The sequence below is a fragment of the Ambystoma mexicanum genome, chromosome 1p, assembly GCF_040938575.1.
Source record: "Ambystoma mexicanum isolate Mex_15411 chromosome 1p, UKY_AmexF1_1, whole genome shotgun sequence".
Taxonomy (NCBI): Eukaryota; Metazoa; Chordata; class Amphibia; order Caudata; family Ambystomatidae; genus Ambystoma; species Ambystoma mexicanum.
In genome coordinates, this window is record NC_090921.1 from 160,037,565 (window position 1) to 160,056,468 (window position 18,904).

The 18,904-nt window shown below is 49.7% G+C and overlaps 1 protein-coding gene across 1 annotated transcript; it reads left to right on the plus strand.

Moving 5' to 3' along the window:
• The first annotated feature begins 3,110 nt into the window (after window positions 1-3,110).
• CLDN7 (claudin 7) lies at window positions 3,111-18,838 on the plus strand. Its single transcript, XM_069645802.1, has 4 exons — window positions 3,111-3,430; window positions 14,865-15,029; window positions 17,091-17,175; window positions 17,906-18,838. The coding sequence occupies exons 1-4, from the start codon at window positions 3,208-3,210 to the stop codon at window positions 18,066-18,068; spliced, it is 636 nt and encodes a 211-aa protein (XP_069501903.1). The 5' UTR covers window positions 3,111-3,207; the 3' UTR covers window positions 18,069-18,838.
• Window positions 18,839-18,904: the final 66 nt, after the last annotated feature.

An 18,904-nucleotide genomic window follows, 5' to 3' on the forward strand; every position in this document is an offset into this window, starting at 1 on the left:
GCAATAGGATAGAACCCTGGGGGACAATGTAGGTAGAGAGTGAGGTGGTGTAAGAGAAACTGCCCAGTTGCAGCTGAAAAGGGCATTTAGTGAAGAAACAGGTCACCAGTGCCTGGTCTGGGATGCTGAAGGTATCATGGTAAATGTGACTGTTAGCATGTGCCACACCAGTATGGAATTCTGAACTTTAGCTGGCGTCGCATCTAGATAGAAATGTGATTCTTAGCATGCACCACACTTAGAATTATGAACCTAGCTTGCGTCGAATCTAGATAGAAATGTGACTGTTCGCATGTGCCACACTAGTATGGAATTCTGAACTTTAGCTTGCGCGGCATCTAGATCGAAATCTGACTGTTAGCATGTTCCGCACCTAGATGGAATCCCACAATTGCAAGGACAGCAATGCCAACTAACCAACCAACTAACAATTCCATCCCTCTGCATATCAAACATCAAACTATAACCAAACACAACCACAAGCCTAAAACGCAGCAATCCGCACAAACTTCACAACAATGCAACAACAAAACAAACCACACATAGACTTGCACAACAGCACACGACGACTACGGACCATAAAACACCCCAAGCCCAGCCAACGGAATCCACCGGGCTGAGGCTGCCAACAGCACATCACTGCTCTCTTGCACTTTTCCAGCTTATTCCCACTAACCCACCCCTCTCCTCCCCTTTTTCAGAGCCGCCAGGGGACCACTTCGGTGGTGATAGTGCGCAGTACAAATGTCCTTTAACATTAAAATTAACATGTAGCCGTTTAATGAGGATAGAATAGTTGACCATGTCAAAGACGGAGGAAAGATCGAGGAACAATATCCTCAATTGTCCTATAATCATAAATACCATATACACTTCAATTATTTCACTCCACCATATTACAAATATTGTATACTCCCCCTATATATTCCCTATAATAGCTATACACATATTACCATAGAGTATGTGGCCAGTGGCCAGATCCATGCGACCGTAAACCACCGCAATACAATTAAAGCATATAACAAGTATGCACAATACACCTTCAAATAACAAGACTCATCCAGACCCCCCTTCAATCCCAACAATGTCCACGGACAGAAAGATTAACGACACACACGGCAGCACCTATACAGCTATTTTTCACCTATAAAAATAGCTCTACATCAACTTTTTTCCAGTCCCCCACCCTTTCCAAGCTTTCTTTCATCCACAAAATAACCCTAAATATATTTTCCATGAGTCTTTTCCTCACTGCGCTGTCTGCGGACAAAGGCCATGATCCACCCACCCAAGATGACGACCGTTTCTAAAATGATGACACACCTCATGTTTTCAAACATCCAATCAGCATGCGCCTCTCTGAAAAGTCATTAGTCTGTTATTAGAAATGTTGATTATCTCTCCTCCTTGTACCTGTCCCCCCTTCCCCAGCAATCGCCCCAATCAAATTCACAAAACATAAATCAAAGACGCTTTGATGAAAGTTCTCTCCCTCCCAAAATGATGTTATTGAAATTCCAAACTCTCCCATTTATGTTTCTCATTCTAATACCTCATCACTTATTTATTTGTTTGCCTATAAATATCTTGTATATTATTGTGTAATACATTCTTATTCTTTAAAACTCTAATAGTCTGCGAACATCACTACTGTTCGGAGGGTCCATTTATGCAATGGGTCATCCGCGGACATTGCGCTCTGTCCGAATGATTACTCCGCAGACAACGTGGCCGTTTGCGGACTTGCATGTACCTTGCATCTCACGCTTGAGGAGGTCCGCGAACACCTGCCACCAGAAACACATAGCCAAGATGGCTCAAATAGCCTGGCTCAGAATCTCTACCCTTTGAAAAATCAAACCATGAATCCCGCCACAGGACTTCAAGACTGTAGTGCTGGCTCTTGTGGTCTCGCACATCGTTAAGGGAAATGCTCTCCTCACAGGGCTCCCATCTGCTCACTAGGCTCCTTTAAAAGCAGTCCACCACACTGCAGCTCGTCTTATTACAGGAGCATGGAAATCTGATGGAATTACCTCCATCCTACATGAACTACATTGTCAGCCACTCCAAGCCAGGATACTGTTCAAGACTGCACGTATCATCTACAAAGCAGTCACGAGTAGCACACCTGCGTACCTATTGGCGTAGCTCCTCATATCTGCTCCTCGACAACAAATCGGCCAACTGGCTTGAATCACAACTCGTCTGCAAAGAGAGGACCTGAAAAACAATCCTTCTCTTGTCATGCACCCACCTTCGGGAACTCGATCCTGGTGTCACCTTGGAATGCCCCCACAATTCTAATTTCGCAAATCTCTCAAAACATGGCTCTTTCAACACCTGACCAAGGACTAATTCCAATGGATGCACATCAGTACTGCGCTGCTGTTAAAAGATGCCAGCCAACATGTCGGCTACCCACACTCTATACAGCGCTCAGCTGCTCTCGAGCTAGGTCCGCTGCTTTAAACAATAAAATAAAAAAATAATAAAATATAGGGTTTGTATGGTGTCAGCAAATGTCTCTGACAGGTTTATGACCTTTGTGCATGTTTATGGGTTGGGCTCACTGAACCTTCTTCTGCATAATCAGTGTTCTTCCAATACTCAGTGTATCCCTGTTGGGGTTTCTATTATCTCGTTGTAGTCCTGTGGAGTGAGCTGGTTGTGTATGACTGTGGGGGTGTCTATGGGGAGTCTATATACTCCGTGCTTCTGTTTGAGGCGCATGTGGCCTGTTTATTTGGGACAATCTCGGTGAAATTCTCTGGTACCATAGTATATCCATGTGGTGAACTCAGTATGACACTGGGGATAAACTCAGTCTAAAGGTCCGCTGAGTTTATTTACCTTGGTGTGTCGCTATGGGGTAGTTCTGTCCTATGAACTCAGCTGAAGTCTACGGGGTTTCTGTGATCTGCGGGGTTTCCTACGGATGAGCTAGTTTCATCCCCTCTGTGGGTTTCTGTTTACTCACCTTTCTGAGCCCTCCCTGTGCTTCCAGTCGGTGATGTCATGAAACTCTTCTTGCTGTGCCCGGGGTGGGGCGTGACCACGCCGAAGTCCCGCCCCCTTTCTTATATAGCACCCCTCCCGCCACACCTGCCCCAGGTGAATCCGGAACTTGAGACGAGAGCGGAGCGGGACACTCGATCCGGACAGGGAAGGAAGGAGAGGCCAGAGCGCAGCGCAGAAGCATCAACTATGGCCAACTCGGGGCTGCAGATGCTGGGCTTCGTCCTGGCCGTGCTGGGCTGGATAGCGCTCATCGCGGCCACCATCATGCCCCAGTGGCAGATGAGCTCCTACGCCGGGGACACCATCATCACGGCGGTGGCCATCTTCCAGGGGCTGTGGATGAGCTGCGCCTCGCAGAGCACGGGCCAGATCCAGTGCAAGGTGTACGACAGCATGCTCAAGCTGGACGGTGAGTGCGCCCCGTGGGCAACTTTCAGTGGCAGGAGCGTGTGTAGGGAGGGGAGGGCGGGGTCGGGACAGGGCGAATGCGCCGTGCATACATGGTGGGCCTAGCCAAAATGGGGCTGGCAAGTGTCATCTAGTTTGAGGCTGGGGCCTGGCAGTGGGTATTTATGCTACTGGGAGGGGGGCGGCTGTCCAACAAGTTCTCTGAAACGGGTGGTGGGTGGATTGGGGAATGCGGCTTGTTAGTGGGTTTGGTTGAGGGTCTTTCGTCAGCCGGTGGATGGGTGCGAAGGCGTTGGCACGGGGGAGGTGCTTGTTGGGGCGTTGGCTCTTTGCGGGTGGAACGAGCTTTTCCGGGATTGGACTTTAGACGGGTCGTGGTCGGTTATTGGGCTTCTAATGACCCTTTCTGCTGGTGGAGGTGTTTGGCATCGGGTATGGTGCCGCTGGAGTGTTACACTCTGCCGGTGTCCTTGGGCCTTTGTCCACAGGCCACTTATTTGAAACGGTAGTCCGCGCAGGGGCGAGGTTCTCCCCTGCGGCCTCCTTGAACCTGGCCGTTGCCAGTCAGCTACTTCACCTCTGGTTCTGGTGCCCCCGCCCCCATTCTCGCCCTGGGGATGTCGAGATCACATTTCCTGCGCTCTTCGGGTGACTGGAACCTGTTGGGTGACTTATTTTTACGGCCTTGCTTTTGGGCCCGCCTCTTTTGTTCACTCGCTCTGCTAACCCCCACCTCCCCTGGGGGCAGGGAGGCTTGTTTGCTGGAAGGCCTGTAGGAAAAGCATTTCAGCTGGCCTGGCTTTGGGGGGATCTGTTCGTACCTTCCGAATAAAACGACACCGTTTTTTTAGGACGCATGTTTGAGCGCAACATTCACGGGGCGAAGAAGCCGGTGAACTTGCACTTACGAACAGCGCCATTTTCGGCACAGGCCACACTCCTTGCGAAGTGAAAGCGGTTCAGCGCCGTGTAGGGAAACATGGCGGAGTTGTTACCCAGGAGCAAGGTGTTTTGTTGTAACTTTTTTTTATTATAGCTTTATTGGTTGAGTGTTCCGAGAGAATTCCGTGTAGATCGCTTGCCGGTTTATCTCATTTACTGTTCGCGTGACTGGGTTCTGGTCCACTCTCTGTAGCTGTGTCGCAGGGACGGATATTAAGCATGTACTGGAGCTTAGACGGACTAAAGCAGTGCCCATTGGTTAATCCCCTTGTACGGTTTGCAGTTGTGTGGTGCTTTTCAGCTCCTGCCTTTAGCCTGGGAGCCTGGTTGGCTTGCAGAACCTGCTTCAGAAGCATATTTTGCTCACAATGTAAACTGGTGCCTTGCAAATCTACTCAGAAAGTTACTGTCGAATGTGTTTGAGAATGTTGCTATACACATTACACATAAAGGATCCGGCATACTGTTCAAACGTTAGTGGGCCTCATGTAGAAGTAAATTGACTGTGTAATCGCCTGATTCCACAGTGATGATTATACTTTGTGTGCTTAAACCAGGAGATGGGGGTTTTCAAAATCTTAATTTTGAACTGTCGCTGCCTCAATATGGGTTGTAGGCTTCTTGAGTCAGGCCTACTCAATGTAAAGGTGTTCCCCGGACATTAAAGGCAGTCGCTTTTTTGATTGAGCATATAGTCCATCTTCCCCCCCCATCCTGGCTTGATATGGCGGGACGATACAAAATTAGTTAATGGGCAGGAGCTTGTCGGTAAACTCCCGAGCAGTGTCCAGTTGCCACATTTTTTGGGGAACAGGAACCAGAGGCACATATTGTTGGTCCTAAAGTTGTCACATGGGTGTTTGCCACCTGTTACCTGGGGAGTCCCAAGTAGATGTGACCTTATTTCTTTGTCTGGGCCTCCCTTTCTTACCAGGGTCTGCCATGTGGCTCCACCTACTGTGGTCCAAAATCATAAACCCCTCTGCAGCCTTTGATCTCTTATGCTGCCACCATAAACCTCTCCACGGAAGTGGCTAACTGGATAAAATCTTCCTGATTGAACGATCCGGGTCATTGCTGGTGATCAAGCAGCCGACCCTCTCGCATGTACACCAGACTGCTCTTTGATCACCTGGACAGCCTAAACATGCCTTACGCAAACTTTGCCGATGACGCATGTTCTCCTGGAGCTCACCAGCAATCTGGACTGGACCCCGCCAATGTCAACTGGATCTAATGCATCTTTCAGGTCTGGATGGCAGATCATCCTCTCTGCCTGAATGATGACAGAACGGAAGCCCTCATTGTATGATCCCTGCACTGATTTATACCTGCTTTTGCCTTCTGCATTGACGAGAATATAGTTCTTGTATTGCTTTGCGTTAAAACTTTGGGAGCTAAACCTGCATTGATGGGTCAAGGCCATCGCCTCCTCCAGTCTATTCCACTAAACTAATCAACAGCTTCATAAAATTCCTTACACTCCAAAAACTGCCTTAAACTGGCAAGGCCCATTATTGGCATCAAACTAGATTATTGTAATGCCATCCACACATGAACTTCCACCAAAACATCAAACTACAGCTGATCCAAAATAACACCCACCAGTCTTATCTTCTGTGAAATAGTTAAAACTGCATTGTTTAACAAATCTGTGCAACTCTCTGCCTGACCAGAAATTCTTTTGTGGCCAAATTCTTTGCTGGCCTAAAGTCTGTAATTTGACTGCCTTTGATCCGTGACCGCTATGTGACCTCACCAGCAAAATGCCTGTACTGTATTTTGTCCTTTTCTGTGGCCACAATATAACCCTTGGCACAATTGAATTGATTGTACTAGAACCAATAAATATAACAATATCAATGTGCCAGGCTTCTACATGAACTGAGATTTTATATCAAACTCTGGGCCAACATAATTCTTGTCATGAAGGTGGTCAATTCCTGATACTCCTGTAATGAGCAGATGTTTGCGGGCAAGTGGTGGCATGCATCTTCTCCTGTCTGGGATTTTTGTATGGCTTGTCTGATCTGCCCGGGGTTGCCGTGTCCTAAATAGGTTGTGTTGGCTCCACAGCGCTGCATAGAGGTTGGGTTTAGTCCTTCCTTGTACTTCGGGTGACCCAATCTATACAGTCGTTTCGAGATATCAGCCCCATAGCTGGGTCCCTTTATATAGCATTTTTCCATTCCATACCACATTGAGGAATCACAAAAGGCAGCACCACCAAATTACCTGGTGGGAACCCTGCTATGAACCTGTGATTTGAGGTAAACTGTTTTCTTTACCGGTCGATGGGTTTCCTTGTCCCTTTCTGGAAATGCCAACAGATATTGGAGAGGAGAAGTCTGTGTGCAAAAGCAAACATCACACCAAGGACCCACGGCGCCTGATGGTGACCTTCATTGTGATAAAATGCACACACAACCTTTCTCCTGTTGTGCCGTCCCACAATATCCCAACTTTTAAATCTAAAGCACTGAACTAAAGAGCAGGCTGTTTACTTTAATCACCAAACCTCCATTGGGGTGATATAGTGGTGTGCAGTGCATCGTGCACGTGGTGGGTTCCTACATACTGGATTCCTTGTGTTTTCGCTATGTGTGCAGTGAGATGAGGTGCAGACCGTAGGGCGCATGTTTTGTTTGCCTTGTTTAGCGATAGCCATTATCTAATCGCTGCGGCTTTGGCTGCATTGTTGCTGAACACTGGTGCCAGCGATAACCTGCCTTATCCTTGCTGTGTGGTGACTGCGTATCCAAAGGGTTATCATCAAGACTGTGCTCACGGGGAACCTGTATATTTGGGCATTGTTGCTGTGATCTGGTTTATTTTCGGGTGTGGGGTGATGTACTTGAGATCACTGTCCTCTCGGGAGAAGACACATTGCACTGGGGTTCTGGGCAGCATGCTTTTGATGGCAGTCAGTTACATTGTACCCCAAGCGTGCAATGGTGCGCATTGCTACGCCTTGTACCACTGTTGGGTAGGGTTCACGCGTCGTCTATGCTAATGAAGTGACCTGTCGGATGATTGTTCCTGTTGGCTTGGGTGGTAGGGGTGTACATTATGACGTCACTTTGGAGATGCTCCAGCCCTTGTCTGTTTGACCCATAAAACATGGCAGAATTTGATGTGGTCATGAATAGGGCGACTTTAATCTGAAGTAAAGAGCAAGGAATGGGCAAGCTTTCTAATGGAGCGAGTGCAGAGCTGTTTTTATCATAGCAACCCGGCTTCTTCCATTCCTGTTGGGAATTCCTCCCAGGTGCCAGGGATGCTTCAGACTTCCACGCCCTTCACAAACCGCAGGGATGAGACCTGTTCGCACGCAGAACCCAGAGCCCCAACTGGAAATACCAGATTGACAGATTAGCAACACAAAAATAGAACATGCTTGGGTGGCGGCTGTTCTCTACGTCATGCACTGCTGAGCTACCGAAAATGCTCCTGTATTTGGGAGAGAGGGGCAAACCTAGGTTGCATCGAAAGGGCTGCGGTGAACTGTTCAGCTTGGAACCTGAAAGGTCTAAGACTCTTCGTGCTTCAGATGGAAGCGCTGGGTTGTGATGTGACCAGCTGGGCGGCACCATGGCGCGTCTGGCATTGGGTCATTTTGGCCAGGATTATAACTGGCATAGTCTGTGCACTTTACGGTCCACGCCTAGCTTGTGGGGTGTGGGAATTCTTCAGTGCAGCTTCTTTTTAGGTAAAGGTTTTCTAACCAGGGGAGGGGGGGTAACCTACAATCATCACTTAGAATGTACTTTGCATAGTTGCGCCCCGCCAGGGGCCCATTTTTGTTTAAAAGGGAGGTCGGCCGCCTTATCCGGTCCATGTTGAATTCCGTCTAAACTGGCATGTAACGCCCCATTGCATACTTGGTTTCGCTCATACTCGCGCACATCATGGCGAGCTCGTTAGGAGGGGGTGACCAGTCTACCCCCTTGTCGTGCATGGGCTCTCCGGCGCGACCTAGCCTGCCGAGTTTCAGTGTAAGCTCGTCAGGAAGGGGTGGTCAGTCTGGCCCCTTGTAGTGCATGGGCTCTCCGGCGCGGCCTGGCCTGCCGGGTTTCGCTGAAACCTCAAACCTTTGTCCCGGCCTGCAGACACACCTGTCTCGGGCCTGGAAGGGGGAGGGAAGCTGACGCAGTCGCCGCGGGATTGTTTTTCACTACGAAGGATGGGCTCGACGATGGGGAATTCCGGCGCTAGCCAGTTCAGGGCTTCTCCTGATTAAAAGCCATTGGCGGATTTGAAGTCCGTCAGCGACGCTGCCGCCATTTTAGTTTCTTCCGGGGCCCTAGGGGGAAGGCGTGGTGGCCAGCACCTGCATATCTCTAAACCCGACCTTTATTCACAAATGTACTCATAATAATTTGAGCGCAAATCCAACCCACTAACGTCACCTATTGGATTTAACGAACGTTTTTTTCTGCTTTCCGAGATGTGCATTTAACTCGTCGAGCGTGGGAGACTACGCAATGACGGTGCGTGCTGCTTAAAGAAAGTAACTTTTTCGTGCTTGTCTCAGTGGCTCACCTTTACGCCGCCGTATGTTTGGTTCAGTTTAATTGTTGCCACAGGGGTCAAACCAGTGTCTCTACAGGTGTTTTGGACCGGCTGCGCTATCCCTCGCCATAGGCTAGGACTGGTGGGAATGATTGTACCAGACATATGGAGATCCAGAGGTTACGGACCCCTGTGGCAGCATCATGTTAGTCTTGGGAGCACTGATGCTGAATTGGCTGGGATTGGTATCTGAACTACCCTACACCCATTTCATCTGTCGTTGTGGTGAAGTGGTCACATTACCTCTTTGAACTACTGCTGCATAGCTGAAATGCCTACGCACTAATGTAAAGCCTTTTGACTAAAATGTGAACCTGTAAAGTGTTACATATGGCCCCGCGGCCCTCACATGCATACGCACACGCACTCATGTAAGGAGGACACGGGACGCGGTGTTGCTTGCTACGCGTCCCGGCGGCAACTGCTGCGCGGACGCAGTTTATTCTTACTGCGCATGCGCGGGTCCACAACGAGGCCCGCGCATGCACGCTACCATAAACTGGGACGTCACATCCCTTTTCAACTTTATCCAAAACAGTGTAAACTTTCGGGGTGTGCACACCCTGCACAACTGGTGACCATGTGGGCGGTCGCATTAACAACTTGAAGTCTCACCTCACTTTCTCATTTCAGTCACCTGAGTCCAGGACGTAGTCCTTGAGATGCCCTGGTATCCTCCGCTCCCGGCGGACCGGGTATCTTGGCGAGGTGGTGGGCGGAGTGGCACACTCCCGTTCCGAGCCAGTGGAGTCCCTGTTCTGCTCACCCTCCTGATCTCCAGGTGGCTCCTCCCGACCCACGGATTCCCGTTCTCAGCGGGCACTTCAAGTCTCTTGAACGATCGGTTGCGCGTGACTGTTCCTCGGTCGCAGGCTGCCGTCACCATCGTGCCTTTCACATGCATTACCATCCACGGGCGCGGCTCAAATGGCAGGGGCAGCTTCCCTTCGGGGTGCCGGTTTCTGACCAGCACTGTGTCCCCTACTCGCACCTCCTTTTCCTGCAGACCCCTCCGTTCACTTTCTTTGTCGTTACGCCTGGCCCGTTCTTCCTGGACTCCCTCATTGTTGATTATCCCTGGCAGACGGCCCTCCTCTTCCGGTAGCATTCCCCTCGGGCATCGTCCAAACAGTGCTTCGGCGGGAGCCACTCTCGTGGACTGGTGGGGCACCGTGCGATATTCTTAGAAACTCCACTAACTTTCTCTCCAGGTCTTTTCCGCCACTGGCGGAAATTCTTAGGACCTTGTTGAGAGTCCGCATCATTCTCTCGGCCTCCCCGTTGGCTCGCGGCCAGAGTGGGGCCACTCTGCGATGCCAGATCCCCCTTTCCCGGAGGTAAGTTGCGAACTGGCTGCCCGTGAACGGCGGCCCGTTGTCTGAGCACAGGAGGTCTGGGAATCCATGTGTGGCGAACATTTTGTCCAACGCCTTTGTCGCGAACTCCGTCGCCGTCGACTCTACCACTTCCACCTTGGGGTACCTGGACCATTGGTCAACTGCTACCAGAAAGTACATGCCACGACCAGTCGAACCGAAGTCCACGTGGACAGTCCCCCATGGTTTGCTACTGCGCTCCATCAACCTTATCGGCGGGGCTCTGTCTCCTGGGGCCGCCGCCTGGCATGCCACATATCTCCTCACGAAGCGCTCCACTCTCCCCTCCAAGTCCGGGAACCATACTTTGGGTCTCAGCCGAGCCTTCGTTTTGACAACCCCCTGATGACCAATGTGGGCCAGTTCGAGCACCCTTGTCCTCAGTGCCCGTGGGATGACGACTTGTCTCCCTCAAAGTATTAGCCCATCGTCTGAGACGGAGAGTTCATCTCTCACTTTCCAGAGTGCTTGGAGGTCTCTCTGGGCCTCTACTTGTCGGCGCGAGTTGTTGCGCAGCACCTCCCTCCAATCACCGCTCCTCACAGCGGTTTTGATGATGCTAAAGACCTAGTCATTGGAGCATTCCGTCGCTATTGCAATTCTTGAGTGCCATTGGAAGGGACCCATCCACCACCTGACACAGCAGCCCGTGGCATTCGTTCGCCCCGATGTCGGTGACAGAGTTTTCCTTGCTGGGGTGGCGCGACAGGTAGTCGGCCGGGTTGTTCGTTCCTGGTCGATAAATTAGTTTCACCCCATACTCCATCAGGGCCAGCATCCACTTTTCGATCCTGGGGGGGGCGGCTTAGATGACATGCCTGCCAGTATGGGCAGTAGCGGCTTGTGGTCGGTCACCACCACGACAGGTTTTCCCAGGATGTATAAACGGAAATGGCGACAGCCCCACAGGATGGCCAACGCCTCCCGTTCGATCTGCGAGTATCATTTCCGTGTTTGAAAAGGCCTTACTTGCATAGGCTATGGGACGCATGTCCCCGCGTTCATCGGGTTGCAGCAGCACAGCCTCTACTCCCACTGGACTCGCATCGACGACTACCTCCGATTCCACCTTGGGGTTGAAGTATGCCATGGTGTCCCCATCGCAAAGGGCGTTTTTCAGGGTCTGGAATGCCTCTTGTTCACTGGTACCCCATTTCCACGCAGCGTCGTTCCTTGTTAGCACTCTGAGCGGTTCTGCCAGCGGCGCCAACCCTTTGATGAAACGCCGGCAGTAAGTTACCATCCCCAGGAAGCTCCTTACTTCTGTGGGGGGGGGGGGGGGGGCGGCTTCCCTAATGTCCTTGACCTTGGCCGGGTCAGGTGATACACCGGCCGCATGGAAGGTGAATCCGAAGAAACCAATGCTGTCCTTGAAGAACTCGCACTTTTGTCGATGTAGGGTGAGCCCTAAGTTCTTCAGTCTCTGGAGCGTGTTCTCCAGCCTCTTCATGTGCTCCCTTTCCGAGTCCGCGAAAACTAAGATGTCGTCGATCATGTTCAATACACCTTTAAGGCCAGCCAGCACCCCCCTGATGTTCTGAAATACTTCGGCAGCTGACGAAACACCGAAGCTCAGGCGTTTAAATTGGTATAGGGCGTCGTGGAGGTTGTTATGAATCTGGAGTCCGGGTGCAGTTCAAGCTGATGGTAGCCCGCTCGTAGATCCAGCTTTGAGAATACTCTTGCCCCCTGAAGCTCTCCGATAATGTCATCTAGAGTTGGAGTAATGTGCCTCTCCCTCTTGATTGCAGCGTTTGGGAGGCGCATGGCCACGCAAATTCTCACCGCCCCGGGCTGTTTCGGCTTGGGAGCCACCACAATCGGTGACACCCAGGGTGTCGGCCCCTCCACTCTCTCAATAATGTCCATATTCACGAGTGATCGGAGTTCCTCCTCCACCTTCTCCCTTAGGTGGAACGGAATCCTACGGTGCTTGAGGGCTGTCGGTCTGATGGACTCATCGATATGTAGGCGTACTGGGGGTGCTTTCAGCTTCCCTATTCCCTCGAAGATGCCCGAGAACTTGTCCAGCAGCGTTTCGATGTCAATCTGGTATACTCCATATGCAAAGTGAACCAAATTGAGGGCCTCCGATGCAGCGCAGCTGAGTAGCAAGTGAGGGCTAACATTCGTGACAATAAATTTTGCCTTGATGGTGTTTTCCCCTCTCGATACCGGTGACACGAACACACCCTTGAGCGGCAACGGGGTGTCTCCTCCAAAAGTGAATATCTTCGCCATGGACTTGTCCAGTGCCGGCGGGCCTGGGAGTCTTAGATAATGTTCCTCCGCCAGCACGCATACGGATGCTCCGGTGTCGATGAGGATCTGCGTCAGCACGCCCAGTATGTTCACCACACACCTGGGTTGTCTCTTCCGTTTGCTTTCTGAGGCAATGTTTGAAATGAAAAACACTTCTTCCTCCTCCTCCTCTTCCTCTGCAAGTTGCAACCTCTGTACCTCCTGTTCGAGAGCTGCGATGCTGCGCTGCCTTCCGAAACCGCTGCCCCTTGCTCTCGCGGGGCCTCTGTGTAGGCACAGGAGCAGGGGCGCAGCACATGCGGGCATAGTGCCCCGGTCTATTGCACCGTCCACAGGATCTTGTTTTAGCAGGACACTCCTCTACATGTGGCAGGTCATATCCGCAGTCTTGGCAGAGTGATCCGGGTGTTGTAGGATCTCTGTCCTCCGTTGTCTTCGGGACCCCCTTGTCCTTCAGCTTTGTCCTTTTGTTTATGGCAAAAGCTTCTTCCCGTGCGCTTGGCCTAACCGCTGCGTCCATGCTCGCTCCTCTGGATTCCGCCGGCTCGTACGTCCGGCCACTATCTAGTATCTGCTGTAGTGCCCACCCCGGCTCTCTCAGCACTTGTCGCCACAATTTACCTGAGCTGCAGCCCTGGAGGACTTGGTTTCTTATCAACTGGTCGTTGTCCCAGCGACATGTGCTGACCATCACTCTCAGTCTGGCGCATAATTGATCGAGAGATTCTTTCTCTCTGCAGAACAAAAATCTTTCATAGTCGACATTCGACTGTGGAATGAAGTGGTTTTCTAGCGCAGTCTTGACAGTGTTGTAAGTAACTACTGGCAGGGTGAGTGATTCGTAGATGCGCATTACGTCCAGCCCGGCCGAATACAGAAGGGTCGCCCTTTTTGCATCATCGTTGGTGGTTCCGGTCGCTGTAAAGTACATCTCGAGCTTCTTAACCCATAGTAGCCACCTGGGTCCTAGTTTGGACGGGGGCCCCGACGTGTCAAACTCCTTCATTGGCAACAGCGACCCCTGTTGTGTCCTCACCGCTCTTGTCGCAACTTCTGTATCTTCGTCGCTACTGGCCATCTTCACAGGTCGCACAGGCACCTCTGGTTGTGTTAGAGGCCGCAAACCTGGCTGGTGTAAGGCTCAACGTACCTCCTGCTGTTTGTCGCCTTTTTCCCTTGTGTCTGGCTTTTTTTTTTTTTTTGGATTGTCCCCAGGTTGTTGGACAGTCAAATGTTCCAAAAATTCACCCTCTCTTCTCTGGGTAGCAGCGCACGAGCACCTTTTCAGGCCGCTACTGCTCTGAGGAGAAAAGGACGTCCACGCTCGGTCCGCGTCGTGTCCTCGCGTAATGATTCGGATTGTGCGCCCACGTACGTTGGGCTAACGCTGTGGCGGCAATCCCGCCTTGTCGCCAGTTGTTACATATGGCCCCACGGCCCTCACATGCATACGCACACGCACTCATGTAAGGAGGACGCGGGACGCGATGTTGCTTGCTACGCGTCCCGGCAGCAACTGCCGCACGGACGCAGTTTATTCTTACTGCGCATGCGCGGGTCCACAAGAGGCCCGCACATGCGCGCTACCATAAACTGGGACGTCACATAAAGGTTAACTGCATGCACCCATTCAAGCAACTCCCTCGTCTTTCTAGTAGTGTAACAGTCTCAGTCTGCAGGTTTAGGGGCTGAGTCCTCCAGTTCTGAGTAAAGCCCAGGTTCGAGCCCTGTTGTGGGAGGAGTTCTGCATGACTCTTCCTTATGACTCTTCGTTTAAGATCTTGCTGACTCCATTCCTCAGGGCTAAGAGTACTAAGTTTGCGGGGTGGGGGTCTGAGCCAGTCTCTAGTTACCATTCCTCGGCATAGAGCATTATGGTACTATGTGATCTATTAGCGGACACACAAACGTTCCAATCATGTATGTTGGTCACATAACCATTACCGCCCATGACCTGCTTCACTGCAACCCCAGCCCCCTGTGATGTTTGAGCTATCCCTGTGCTCTGAAGTCTTCTGAAATGTAGCTCGCCAACAAAGCCAGTCTTCAGCCACTTGATTTGGGGTTGGGGCACAACAGGTGCGATGTGTTAACTTGCGTTTCTTCTGGGATTTTGATGTCCACCGTCTAGTGTGAAGTGGAGCAATGTAATTCATTTAAATGTATTTTCCGAAAGACTGCTGCACGGCCTGTGTGCACCCTAGTTTATTTCAGCGTGCCTTGTACAGGGGTTGGGAATAGTTGGCTGTGATTGGGCATTGATTTTTTTTTTTCTTTGCTCAGCTTCCCTGCAGGCTACTCGTGCGCTGATGGTGGTGTCCATTGTGCTAGGTGCTATTGGCATGGGTATATCTACCATGGGCATGAAGTGCACAAAGTGCGGCGGGGATGACAAGGTGAAGAAGGCTCGCATTGCCATGACCGGGGGCCTGGTGTTCCTAATTGGAGGTGAGTTTTGGTTATTTTGGGGTAAGGGGTGTTAATGATGCTGCAAAAAATACAGGAATCCTGAGGTGGCCAGGCGTTGGTCTAGTGCCAATGGTCCTAGTGGCTTCAGAATACTTCTGCAGGAACGTGGCATACTCTACATCCCATTAATGTATAAGCAAGCTGTTGGTTCCTAGCTAGGAATGATGGGAAACACTCAAAATACAAAAATGGTCCCAATGAACCTTTCCTTGGTGGTAGGTGCTGTCCTGTTGGGCATATCTTTACCACTGCATGGTCGTTCACTCACAGGCCTTTACGGTTCTCTGCATCAAACACTAGGGCCTAATTTGATAAATAGCGGGTATGTCATTGGAAGGCTCAAACGTATATAATATGGAGGACCAAGGTAATGGTAGACATTTACCTTTTGTGCAGGGTTGGAGGTGTTTAGTGGGGGTGTTTCTGGCTCCAACGGCCAGAATGTGATAGTTGAGTGGTTTTATTTTAATATTGCAGCTTCTTAGTTTTCCCTTCCTTTTTAATCGCTGATGTAAAAGGAGCATGGCTTGGAATCTGCTCAAGCCTGCGTCAAAGCACATTAACCTTTGAGACACTTTCTCTCCATTCCAAGTCCACACCTTTCTAACTTGCACTAGCAAAGACTCACAACCTTGGGTTTTCCACCAGTGACCCCACCCAAGGCTCAAGGAATTCACTACCACCACTGCCATGATTACAATTATCTGCCACAATAAACAAACATTGATCCTGCTCTGCCAACTGGACAACTCGACAAGTCTACTCCTGGTCTTCCTGTATACTCTGGCTCTCTAAATTCTATGCATGACTACACGCATTCTAACCTCTCTAGACCACAACCCTGTGCATACCAACACTGCAAGCTTCTCAAATCTATACCTGCTCTACCTTTCTGACTGCATCTTAATCTCCTCCACCTTTCTTGCCCAGAGGTTGCTTTCCCCCCTATCCACTTTAATTGCACCACTATTGCTATTCCTCACACATCTAAGCCAACACATCAGTGGGGTTGGTCAAACCAAGACTTGCACTTCTCCTGGTAGCTGTGAAACTACTGTATGCTGTGCAGCTACTCTATTCACTGTGCGGCACCCTTTCTCAACTCTCATGCTGGACTTCCTTTGCATCTTGTACTCATGGTGGCCCTGAATCATGCTGTTCCTATCTTAATCTAATCTTGTATCCAGGCTTGCAACATTGTTAGTACTGACTTCTGCAATTGTATGCGCTCTCCCCCTCTTGCAACTCCACTCTTTGACTGCTTACGCTGTTCTCTCCCTTCTCCCTTTTCCTATCTCCTCCCCTTACTTTCTTCTATGCACTTTCAGAATTGTCCATGGACCTAGTATGACAGCAACCTAATCTGTATCCTGCCCCTCCCCTTAGAGTCCACCACCCCCTCCAGCACTATCTGAAATGTCAACCTAGTACGTTAGTTGCTTGTTTTGTTCCGCCCCACCCTTTCTGCACCACTCTCCCTAACATTTTGTTTTCTCCGTCTCTACCGGAAAGGCCAGGCCTAGTACAGGAGTCGCATGTTTCCATTTCCTTTCCACTCTCCCCCCTCCTTTCTGTCTTAGCTCTTGCACTATCTGAAATGTCGTCAGGCCGAATACGATAGTTAATTTCACATCCTTACTGTTCATGGCCTGTAAGAATGTAAATGTCTTCCCTTGTTCCCTCCCTTGCCTTGAAGCGCTTTAAAACACATTGTGTATAGGTGCTGTAAGAAGCGCTTCAAAACATAGTTTCTATAAACTATCATATCATATTGTAGCCCCAGCTAAGAAATGCCTCTGCTGTAATGTCCTACATTCATAACTTTTAGTAGACGTGGCATCTGACTTGTGTTTCAGTGCTGTTCGGACCCCTTTCATAAGTGCTGCAATTACTAATGTGCCTATGGGTGATTCATTTTGTAGTAAGCTGCCTGCTACAGAGCTTGCTCACATTGGATGAAGTACTGTCTTTACATATACTCTCAATGCATTGCAAAATCATGTCCTTGTGGAATGACATCACTATTTGTTTCCCTCTTAGGCTTGGCTGCACTGATTGCATGCTCATGGTATGGAAATAAGATCATCCAGGACTTCTACAATCCATTTACCCCTGTCAACACGAAGTAAGTCCCACCTGACTACCATCAAGAGCACGATCACCAAACCACCCTGGCTCTCATTTTGACTCAAGCATGCCATCCCTTACTGATAACCCATAAAAAATAAGGGTTGAGATTGGGGTTGAGGGTAAAACATGTGGGGTGTAAACTAGGGTGATAAGGGAAGGAAAGCAAAAGGCTAGTGAGGGTCCCAAATAAAAAAAATACATACCCCCATATATTTTATTACGCCTAGTTCCTCGATTTCCTGTGTTTTTGCCGGTTATGTGATTTTACAGAAGACTATTTTATTTCAGAGGTTTCGCTGAAAATAAATAAAAGGGGGGGGGGCTCCTTTTTATCTTAATCCCCATTTTAACCCCTTACCCCACTCATATATATTGGAATGCTTGCTATTTTTTTGCTATTGTGGTTTTCGGTAAAACTTACCTGTTTTGTGTTGGCTAAAATGACTGGATACCATTTTTACCCTATGTTTTCACACCCCAGAACAGATCCACGGCGTCAAACATGAACACAATCTTACTCTAGTCTCTGTTATGGTAGGGGTACCAGGAAATAGAATTTGTTTATTCAGCAATGCCATTAGATTTTGTTTGTGGGGGAACCATTTGTGTTCCAAAGAGATTTGTGTGTGGGCTCTCTGGCACGCTAAAGTTCCCCCGTGTGCTATGCTTTTTTTATTTATTCTTTAGCGGTTTTAATCCATGTCTTGACTTTGGTCTTTTTGCAGGTATGAATTTGGATCTGCAATCTTCATTGGCTGGGCAGGGTCACTGCTGGTGTTTCTTGGTGGTGCCCTCCTTGCTTGCTCCTGCCCCAGGAGGACTGGATCTTCTGGCCGCAAGTACCCCAAATCAAAGGCTCCCTCCAGTGCTGGCAAGGAATATGTGTAAGAGGATATATGCACAGCGACCAATGCAGCCTTCCAGCACTCCAGACCTATTCAGCTGGCACAACTGAGGGATATTTTTGTTGGCTGAGCAATTTGGAGAACTGAAATTGATCCCATGAAGTGCAGATCTTCTGGACCCTGTGGCTTGACACCATCTGGTCCTAACTTCCAAAGTGCTTGTACTCACGTTGATGTGGCTTAGGCTTCTGTTTCCCATCATCCTAAACCTATATTGTGGACCCTTTAGATTTCTGAGCCAGATGTGAGCAACAGGTGCACTGACCTTCCATTCCAAGCACCTTGGGGAGCACACTTTCCTCTTTAGGAGGAGAGAACCTAGGTTTTAAGTCCCATTGTTGGGGTAATGTGGGACCGTCTGTACATATGCGTTTTGGGTTCCATAATGGGAATTCAGACCATTATCTTTTAAGGGGGGTGGGGGGCAATTGGCATTTTAAATGCTCTTCATAGATGTAATGACACTGGGTTGGCAGTGCGGGAGGGGGCTGAGAGGTTTGTGCATGATGCTGTTAGTGCCAAGAAATGAGGGTCTTCAGCTGTGTCCAGCTGGCCCATCACATGGTGAAAGCTCTGCAGAATAGGTTGGATTTCCTGAGAAGGGCTGCGCACATCTCTGAAGCAGTACATGTTAAAACCGCCAATAGTTGTGTACAAACTGATATTTAAATGTTTGAGTTTGGTTAATTTCTTTTGTGCTTTGTTAATGGGACATTTTTGAATTTTTGTACATAAATAAACCTTTTTGGAAGATTGGCGTTTATCGTGTAATTTTGTTCTCCAGGTGGCTTGCCAGTTGTACTAGTTGCTTTAGGCTCC

Excerpts from the sequence above, each read along its gene's own strand:
- CLDN7 (XM_069645802.1), top strand. The coding sequence starts at position 3,208 with ATGGCCAACTCGGGGCTGCAGATGCTGGGCTTCGTCCTGGCCGTGCTG. Across the intron at positions 3,431-14,864 it reads CAGCATGCTCAAGCTGGACG|CTTCCCTGCAGGCTACTCGT; the intron begins GTGAGTGCGCCC and ends TTCTTTGCTCAG. Across the intron at positions 15,030-17,090 it reads CCTGGTGTTCCTAATTGGAG|GCTTGGCTGCACTGATTGCA; the intron begins GTGAGTTTTGGT and ends TTTCCCTCTTAG.